The 9,394-nt window shown below is 36.8% G+C and overlaps 1 protein-coding gene and 1 pseudogene across 1 annotated transcript; one reads left to right on the forward strand and one right to left on the reverse strand.

The window, feature by feature from the left end:
- The first annotated feature begins 1,838 nt into the window (after positions 1-1,838).
- LOC115979007 lies at positions 1,839-5,041 on the forward strand (annotated as a pseudogene).
- Positions 4,760-9,394, reverse strand: LOC115979006. Its single transcript, XM_031100944.1, has 7 exons — positions 8,776-9,394; positions 7,114-7,231; positions 6,443-6,786; positions 6,215-6,346; positions 6,041-6,139; positions 5,358-5,942; positions 4,760-5,034 (listed from the first exon to the last, which is right to left on the reverse strand). Exons 1-6 carry the CDS (start codon positions 9,198-9,200, stop codon positions 5,408-5,410), a joined length of 1,653 nt encoding a protein of 550 aa, XP_030956804.1. The 5' UTR covers positions 9,201-9,394; the 3' UTR covers positions 4,760-5,034; positions 5,358-5,407.

The raw sequence follows: 9,394 nt of genomic DNA on the forward strand, positions 1-9,394 counted from the left end.
CCCAGAAAAGAAAAAAAACACGAGTTAATGGAGGTAGGGAACTTACATAAAAGAGGAATTACGCTTCGGACAAGCTTTATGTGCTTGAGATAGACTGGAATTGGGGCGGAAGTTCAGATGAACCCAGAATACACGCACTAAAACTCTTAAGTGTAAAACTGAAGAGACGGATCCATACCCAAAAAATCTTTTATACTTTCTAGAGTAACTGCACACCTTTTCCCGCCCAAAAAGACCAGAAGATCACCACCGTTCAATTTCCATCATACCGTAGAACGTGGGAAGCACAAAGCCGCCCGTATTTAATGAGGCCACGTTTCGCCTTCCAACGGCTCTAGGAACGTGCCTTGGGCAAGTGAAAAACCTCGGGAACCGATAGATGACAAAGATTGATAGGTATTGGCAGATCTCTGATGTCATCAAAACCCTCCTATCCGTCCAAGGAGATGGATAGCAGGATTTTGAGGGGTTATTGTGGGTCTGAGAGGTTTGCAATCCGGCCCAAACTCTATCTGGGCCCAGGGCCCGTGCCGAGGAGGTATTTTGCCGAGGACGAATAATCGATGGCTGGGGTGTCAAGGGGAACGGTTGAGAAACTACCCTGTCCTCGGCATTCCAGAGCTTCAATGGGAAGACCAACGTCTTGGTGGGGGCAATCCCCAAACAGCCCCCTCAAGGGGATGTGAGTGGAAGGGGGGCCCATAAGGAAGCAGGGTGTAGGATTGGATCAAGGAAAATGCGTTCCCCCTCCCCGCATTAAATGCATCTGCCAGCGCCTAGATCTGATTAATGGGAAAAGACGTTTGGACGGTGTAAACTTCGATCTTCGCAACTAGTAGAAAGTAAGAGGGGACGGTTGATGGGATGGATACAGAAATAAGCACCTGCCTGACCAACAAGTGGAGGGACAGGATCAACCAAGACAGACTAAATAATAAAAAGGTAGGTGCACCAAGCAAGAGGCTGGGAAAAATGGCCAAGAACCAGAGCCTCCCAGCCCACCTCCAGGAGAAAGATTTCAGGGGTGAAGAAAACTTAACCACGCATGAACACCACGAAAAACCCACCGCCTGGTGACCAAGGCCTAGCCTTTCAAACTCACGCTCTACAAATGATATTGTTTGGGCCTTTTCACGTGCGAACCCAACACTGTTACGGTTCGTTACGAATCGTGTCCTTACAATATGTATATGTCAAGAGCCATGTAGCTAAATTGACACATTCCTATACACAAAATGTCTAGAGTTTAAGGGAGAAAATGTTCAAATTATGGAAGTTGGGGAGAAAAATGTCTAGAGCTTTTTACTATATATCTTTTTGGGTGGTTTTAATTTAGGTATGGGAGGCCCACACAAATTTTGAGAAATAAATTTCATCATAATTTCTTATAAGATAATTTTACTCTCTTCACAAATCACATAATCTATATATATATATAGCCAAAGTTTAGAAAAAAATCTAATTAGATTTTAATTGAATTCATAATTTTGCGTCATATTTCCTATTTAATTTTAAAGTTTGTGTCAAATGAATTATTGATTATAAAAATCAAAGAATCTAATTCCAATTAGGTTCTAAATTGGAGTCCAAATTTCTAAGTTTTTAATTTTTGTTGCAAGTGAATTATTAGGTGCATAAACTAAAGAGTGTTAAACCAATATTTAGCATTTTTTGACGAGAATGCTCAAGGTACAGGCTCCCTAGATAATTCCTCAAACAGCGTTCAAAATTGTGAGGTTGGTCGGGTGCCATAACTTTTGTTTTACCACCTCGCTCCTCCTCGTAAAAGCTTGACTTTACGCACACATCACATAAGAAGAAGAAAAACACAGCACGCAACAACTGGAGAGAGAAAGAGAGAGAGAAGTCATGGCAACCAACGTTAACGACGAAGAATACGACAGAATGAAAGAAGTAAAGCAGTTCGACGAATCCAAGATCGGAGTTAAAGGCCTTGTCGACTCCGGCATTACCACTATCCCTCCTTTCTTCGTTCACCCACCCGATGTTCTCTCCCAATTCAAACCCGGATCCAAAACCCGACCCGACCTCGTCATCCCCACAATCGACCTCTCTGGCGTTGACTCTCACCACAACCGTTCCCTCATCGTTGATCAAATCAGACAAGCCTGTTCAAGTTTCGGATTCTTCCAGATTATCAATCATGGTGTGCCCCTGGGAGTTCTGGACCGTATGATTGAGTCAATCAAAGGGTTCCACGAGGAACCAACGGAGATTAAGGCGCGGTTCTATACTAGAGGGGTAGGTTTAGGGCCTATAGGCGTATCTTACGTTTCTAACGTGGATTTGTACAACTCCAAAGCCGCAAGTTGGAAGTACGTATACAGTTCTCTCTTCTTCTTCTTCTTCTTTTTTAACATGTCTTTAGTTTTTATACATTTGAAATTATACACTTCATATACACTCCCCCAAAATCGTGTTTTACTTGAAATTGTGTTTTGAATTAGCTATAAAAATAATAATTGTTAACATAATAAGAGGTGCCATTAAAAAAAATCTATTTTAGGTCTATTTGGAATCTATTTATTTTGTTGAAATTGAAAATTTTTTGCTGAAAGTACGGTAGATAAAAGTAAAAGTTAGTTGAAATAGTACACTGAGACCCAGGACTATTTTTGCTATTATTCATGATTTTCATTATACTTTTTTATACTATTCATGAGCCACACTGTATTATTTCAGTTAATTTTTATTTTTATTTATTGTACTTTTAGTAAAAATCATGATTTTCACTATACTTTTTGGTACTATTCTTATTCATGATTCTCACTATACTTTTTGGTATTATTCATGGGTCTCACTGTATTATATCAATTAACTTTTATCTTTATTTATGGTACTTTTGGTATTATTCTTGATTTTCACTATACTTTTTAGTACTATTCATAGATCTCATTGTACTATTTCAGTTAACTTTTATCTTTATTTATGATACTTTTAGTAAAAAGTTCTCAGAAAAAATAAATAGATCCTAAATAGGTAATTTTCAAATTATTTCTCAATTCCATATCCTATAGGAACATTTCAAAATATTTAATTACTCTCTCTGTCCCAATTATTTTGAAATAACACAATTTTCTTGTATTTTATATGTTTCGCCAATAAGGCTAACTAATTTTTTGGAATATGTTACAACATACAACTATATTGAAATTTTAGGGATGTTCTTTTCTTTTTTGTGGGGCGGGGTGCAACAAATTTTGTATTACCAACACTTGAGAATGGTTTTGAATAATAAGAATAAATTGTCATTTGATTTTGTCCAAGTTATATTCAATACATGCCCAAGTTAATTTTAAGTTCTATTTGTTTTGACTTACAAATTTTTTCCTTTGTAAAATATTTTAGAAAAATATAGTTTTCTTCTACACGCAAAAGAAAAATTTTAAATTACATATTAAGCCCTATATACTATAGTTTATGCTTTTATGGAGTGTGACAAATTAAATCTTATCATTTTAATTAAAGTATAATAATTTAAACGTCATCAATTTAGAGGAGGTTGTAGTGACGGCATAGAAGAGTTGAAAGGAGTAAGGTTGATAGACATGAAGCCATAATTTATCTTGAAAATGTTTTATATTTCAAAAAGCATAAAATATTTTCCATCATTTTGCGTTCAACATGGAAAACATTTTTCATTGACTAATGTTATCAGTTGTGAAAAAAAAAAAAAAAACATGAATAGTATTAAATATATTTTTTGAAAAATATATGATGCCTTTGAGAAACATTATCTCGTAGTTAGAATTTTTGTACTTGTAATGAAATTCCAAAATCGTTATATTTGTACTGCTAGGGACACCCTTCGGATTAAACTGGGTCCCAAGATGGCGGATCATGGTCAAATCCCTGAGATATGTAGAAACGAGGTGATTGAGTGGGACCGAGAGATCAAACGGCTAGGAGAGGTTTTATCAGGTTTGATGTGTGAAGGGCTTGGAGTAGAGACATGGAGGTTGAAGGAAATGACATGTTTGGAAGATACAACAATGTTGGGTCACTACTACCCCAAGTGCCCACAACCTGATCTGACGGTTGGGCTTGCATATCATACGGATCCAGATGTTTTGACTGTGTTGCTGTAGGACAATGTTGGTGGGTTGCAGGTTAAGTATGGTGAGGATTGGGTGGATGTTAAACCTGTTCCTGGAACTCTTATTATAAACGTTGGAGATTTGCTTCAGGTAAACCAGTTTTATTCTTGTGAACAACGTCAAACACTTCTTATTAGTGTGACTTAAATTGATTGGTTTATTTGTCTGCAGCTGGATGAAAGTAAAAAAAAAATAATAATAATAACATAGTTTTACAAAAGTTTACTTAAAAAATAAGCTAGCCTATAAGCAAAAACACATTAAACCTTCTCTTTTGAGGTAAAAATAGTTTCATTCAAATTAAACCTAAGAAAACGACTATTATTAAATAACTGCTCCAGTTTTTTTAATTACTTTAATTCCATTTGTTTCAGATCATATCCAATGAAGTATACAAAAGTGCAGAGCATAGAGTCTTGGCCAACTCTTCCCATGAACCACGAGTCTCAATTGCAGTTTTCTTTAATGCAGGCAATAAGGATGACCTGTATGGGCCGCTGCCAGAGCTAATATCATCAGAGAAACCAGCTCTCTATAGGCAGTTCACCATGACAGACTTCAGGACAAGGTTCTCCAAAAGAGAGGTGGATGGCTTTTTATCAAATTACTATAAGCTGTAAACATGGACAGCGAACAATATGAACGTCAATACCGTGTAAGGATGCGTATGAGCTCTTTATGGTAAATTTAATGTTAATTAAAAACTCATTGTTTACAAGCCAATAAATAAAGTCACTCTGCCGAGGAACATGTCTGGACTTCAATCATTCCTGATTGGATTGAAGACATGGCTAGATTTGAAGGAACAAGTTAAACGAAGTCTAGGTTTGTGGTCTAGGTTGTTGCCGTGTACCTCCTTTTGCTATGCTCTGTTTCTGTGTAACTTCATTTGGCTGGTTTGAATGAAAGTTTCAGTCTGGTTTCAAAAAAAAAAAAAAGTCACACTTCAAAGTTTTACAAATTGCAATGTCTAAATAGGAGAGCTCAATAATGTTTCATATTTTCTTCATGTCTTGTCATATTTTCTTTCCTTCTTGTTTCTATTAAGGCAAAAGTTTACAGAAACAAAATTTCTGAAGCAAACAGAGCGTAAGGAGCCCTTGAGGGGAAGGAAAAAAAAATTTCTGGACCCCTTTGGATTTCCAGTAACCCCCTTCAACTGATTTCTCTTGGTGAATACTTTAATAATTCAAAAAACAATGAACAAATATTCCAAGATTTCGAATCAGTTTGGCCTACCGATGATTTTGATGTGGTGGCAATTCTTTCATCTTCAACCAATCTTGCAATTAATCAGGTACAGGAATATTCCCTTTTGTTTCGGTCTTCACTTGCCCAAACCATTCGGCCATCTCTTCATCATCTGTAGATTCAGTAAAATCCAACATTCTTGGAAATCCTGTAGACCTAAATTCATCAAGTTCTGGCCTTGTCCTTACGGTGCTTTTGCTCCTCTCTAGCATCTCCGACTTCCATTTTTCTCTCCTCTGTGCATTTTGAGACAAATCACTCTTTCCCCCTGCAATGGGGAAATCTACAAATCCAGAATCCTCATTCCATGAGCTTGAGCCATCATAAACTTCACTATTATCCTCCACAAAGCTCCACATATTTGAACCTCTATCTCGATGTCTATTTTGTCCAACAGATGGTTGACCATTAATCTCAGTCTTAACTTTGACAAAACTCATGCCACTCTTGTTATGGTAACCCCCTGTATCATGTGGAGGTTGAGCAGAAGCGTCTGAAGTATTCAATGCTTTTGGACGTCTGTAGTCACATTTCAAGCACACCATGTTTTTTCTGAAGTTGATATAGTTACACCTATACAATAACAGAAGCCTTACCAAATTTAGAACAACTTTTAAGGGTATCATTGAGTTCAAAGAATGAAGAAGAGATGAATTAGGAAGAGATCTTACGAGTCACATTCCCACTCCCCCGGATTAAGTTGCCGCTTTGGAGGTTTCTCTTTGCATTGCAAACATCTTGTATTCTTTGCAAAATTTAAGAAATTGCACCTGTCAAGATTCCAAGTCTCAGTTACACACAGAACCATAACTAGTACAAAGTTAAATGATCTGAAAAGCCATTACTTGTCACATATCCAATCCCCCTTCTTTAATGGAAGATGATCTTGATCCTCACGTAGTTGCCTTAGTCTTTCTTGGAATAAACCATCACAGCGCAAGCACTTAATATTTTTGGCAAAATTAAGGAAATCGCATCTACAAATGAAAAATAAGAGGAAAGGGTAACATATCGTGACAAAAATACAGCAAGATTCAGTACTTTAAATATGTAAAGACTGGCAGTGGAATTACTTGGGACAAAGCCAGTCCCCCCGCTTCATTGGCACGTTTATGTGGCCTTTTTCTGGCAGACTGGAGCAGCCTTGTGCTGATGCAACCCTTTTTAACGGTGTGGCCTTTGGGAGATTGGAGTCAAGTTCCTTTGTGCTATACCCTACCATTTCTTTCAGCAGCCTTCTCACTGATGCTTTAACCAATTTGCTTAAACATGGCTTGTTATCCACCATACCAGTGATCGGATCAAGCCCATATGTTAACAAGAAACGCATAACATCCACGGTGCGTCCACCTTCATCTTGACGTGCCTTCACATACGCCCTCTCACAGTCTCCCCTTAAATTGCAGAAGCTGCAAACCTACTGAAATTTCTCATTAATATTAAGGCAAAAAGTGCCTACTGAGCTCTCTTATAGAAAGTTAAGTTGGATACAAATATTTTGATTAAGAAAATATTATGAGTTTTGTCAAGTAACACTATATTAATTTTATCCAGGTAATCTTCTTCTTATTTTTTTTTCTTTTTTTTTTTTTATTTAAAATTTGTAAGCAGTTAGTTACATGTGCACCTTTGAGTCTTGAACTTATGACCTCATCTTCCTTCTTAGAGGTAATTTGAGGTAGAGTTCATTGGCTTATCAAGTTAATCAACTTAGAGGTAAATATTGGGAAAATTCAGGACATACATTTCCTTCATCAATGCCAACATGTGCTCTCAGACGCTTCCCTGAGTTAACAACTTTCCTGTCTATGCTTGGACATCCGGACTCTGCAATGACCTTGATATCTTTCCTTGACAAGAACCTGACAGCAAAAGGCATTTAGTATATATTAAAATCTCATTAGGGTGCAAATCACTAAATGAACATCCCACCTACAAACAGCAGAGATATTTATAGTTCATTGTTACATTCTAGTTTTTTGGGGTAACTGACTAGTTATAAATCAATACAGTACTGACTACTGGGTTAACAAGAAACATGCTCATAAATGAGTGTAACTAAAATGAAAATGTTAAGATGAATAAGTGGAAATCCAAGTAAAGATGGGAGAAAAAATGAAGAAAATTGTTTAAAGACAGAAGTGGCTATTATTAATGAAAAGATATGGGAGATCACTCAATATGGACTGGTCATGTGCAAGGAAAGTAATTAAAGCACTAGAGAGGAAGAGTAGTTTGATTCAAGTCAAGAGAACAAAAAGTAAAGGAGGCCTAAAATAACATAATTAGAAGTAGTAAAAAATGGACATGATATTAAGGAAGTAACATAGACTATGAGTTCAGATATGACAGAATGATGGAGAAGAATACATGTGGTTGACTATGATTAGTCTATTATGGGTCCATAGTCCACTCCAAAGTTTTGCTTAAGGCTTTTCTTGTTGTTGTTGTTGTAACTAGTTATAAATCAATGTTTCAGATATGGCTAATAGAAGGTCATTAGCCATGTGAGAGTCTGAAATGGGATTCAAAGCATCAGAACTTTCCTTAAGGAGGTAAAATCTCCTAAATTCATGGCTAAGCAAAATAGAGTTGATTTTCTAGACAAGACACCCCTACCTAACTTAAAATTAGTAGGTATAGGGCTTCAATAATAGTATTTTCTCTTTGGACAAAGTTTTGCTCCAAACATGTTTCAAGCTATCTTTTCAAACTCATTACATGGCAAATTATAAAACTATCCACGTGTATTATTTAAGCAAGTCACATGACAAATTATTGTTTTTTTTTTCTTTTTTTGGACAAAAAATATCTTCCTTTTTATAACATAGGAACCATATAAAAGCTCTGAGATACCATGTACTTCTGTACATAACATTAAAGACTATTAACCATAGCAGCTCAGACACTAGGGACTGTGAAAACAGGAAACATGCCCTTGTTCCAGCAAGTGCAATTACCTGTTTTTCCTGAAAATTTCTTTCTTGCTCTTTCATCGGGATAAATAATTAAAGCAAATGGATTTGAAATAAAAAAGGGCAACGATGACCTCTCTAAAACTCAAAACTTTCAAAATCAACCTGCAAAGTCGTGATATTTGTTATCTCAATAGTAAAGATACATTGCCATAAGTTATTACAGTATTATCCACATCACAAGTGCTAGCAAGCATAACATAATATACCATGTTTTTCATATGGCTCCAAAATCAAACAGGTTGCGTGCACACTTAAACCCAGATAAGAAACCAATCATACATTTTTCTCATTCCATAACTTTAAACCGAACATACTTCAAAACCAAACCTTTAAACCCCAACAATCAAAGAAAAATTAAAATCCAAACGAAACAAATTCACAAATCACAATTTAATCAAATTCTTCCACTTAATTAAATCCCTCATTACCTTATAAGATCAAATCGATCTCGCGCGAAATTAAGGCACGCAGTCCGGATATAGTTGGATCCCTTGGGACCCATTTCGCCGTTTCGAAATGGGTTTCCATTGCATTCAAAGTAACCTCTCTTCAGCAAGCTTTCCATCAAGTCCACCCACTCGGGCCACGGGTGCGATATCTGAACCGTCGATTTCTCAGCCTTGGTGGGTCCGCTCAGATCGAAGATAACTTCAGGTTCAGTAGCTGATTGGGTTATTTGGTTTGTGGGTTTGGAAGATTGGAGCTCTTCAACTTCGTTCATAATGAAATCCAGCTTGGATTTTGGACCAGTGTGAAGAAGGAGTGAGCTGGGTGTGCAAGTTTGAGCGTTTTTGAAGCGGTTTCTGAATGTGGGGAAGAGATTTCCATGGCTGGTTCGGAAGAGCTTATGCATTTGGATAATGTTCTGTTCTGAGACTTGTAAAATATTTGGCGGGAAAATGAGGATCCAACCGTTAGTTTCGTTTGGACTATGTTTCGAACTTAGAAGGTTTGGTTTGCGACAGCTAAAAATAGTTAAAAGAAGAATAAAGAACAGGTTGTGTCGGGTGTCGCTTTGTGTGTGTTTGTGTGTGAGAGACTGTAAAC

The sequence above is a fragment of the Quercus lobata genome, chromosome 3, assembly GCF_001633185.2.
Source record: "Quercus lobata isolate SW786 chromosome 3, ValleyOak3.0 Primary Assembly, whole genome shotgun sequence".
Classification (NCBI taxonomy): Eukaryota; Viridiplantae; Streptophyta; class Magnoliopsida; order Fagales; family Fagaceae; genus Quercus; species Quercus lobata.

Coding starts and splice junctions, on each gene's coding strand:
- LOC115979006 (XM_031100944.1), bottom strand. CDS start 9,200: ATGCATAAGCTCTTCCGAACCAGCCATGGAAATCTCTTCCCCACATTC. Junction 6,787..7,113: donor TTGGCATTGATGAAGGAAAT/GTATGTCCTGAA, acceptor AAATTTCAGTAG/GTTTGCAGCTTCTGCAATTT. Junction 6,347..6,442: donor GGGGACTGGCTTTGTCCCAA/GTAATTCCACTG, acceptor TTTCATTTGTAG/ATGCGATTTCCTTAATTTTG.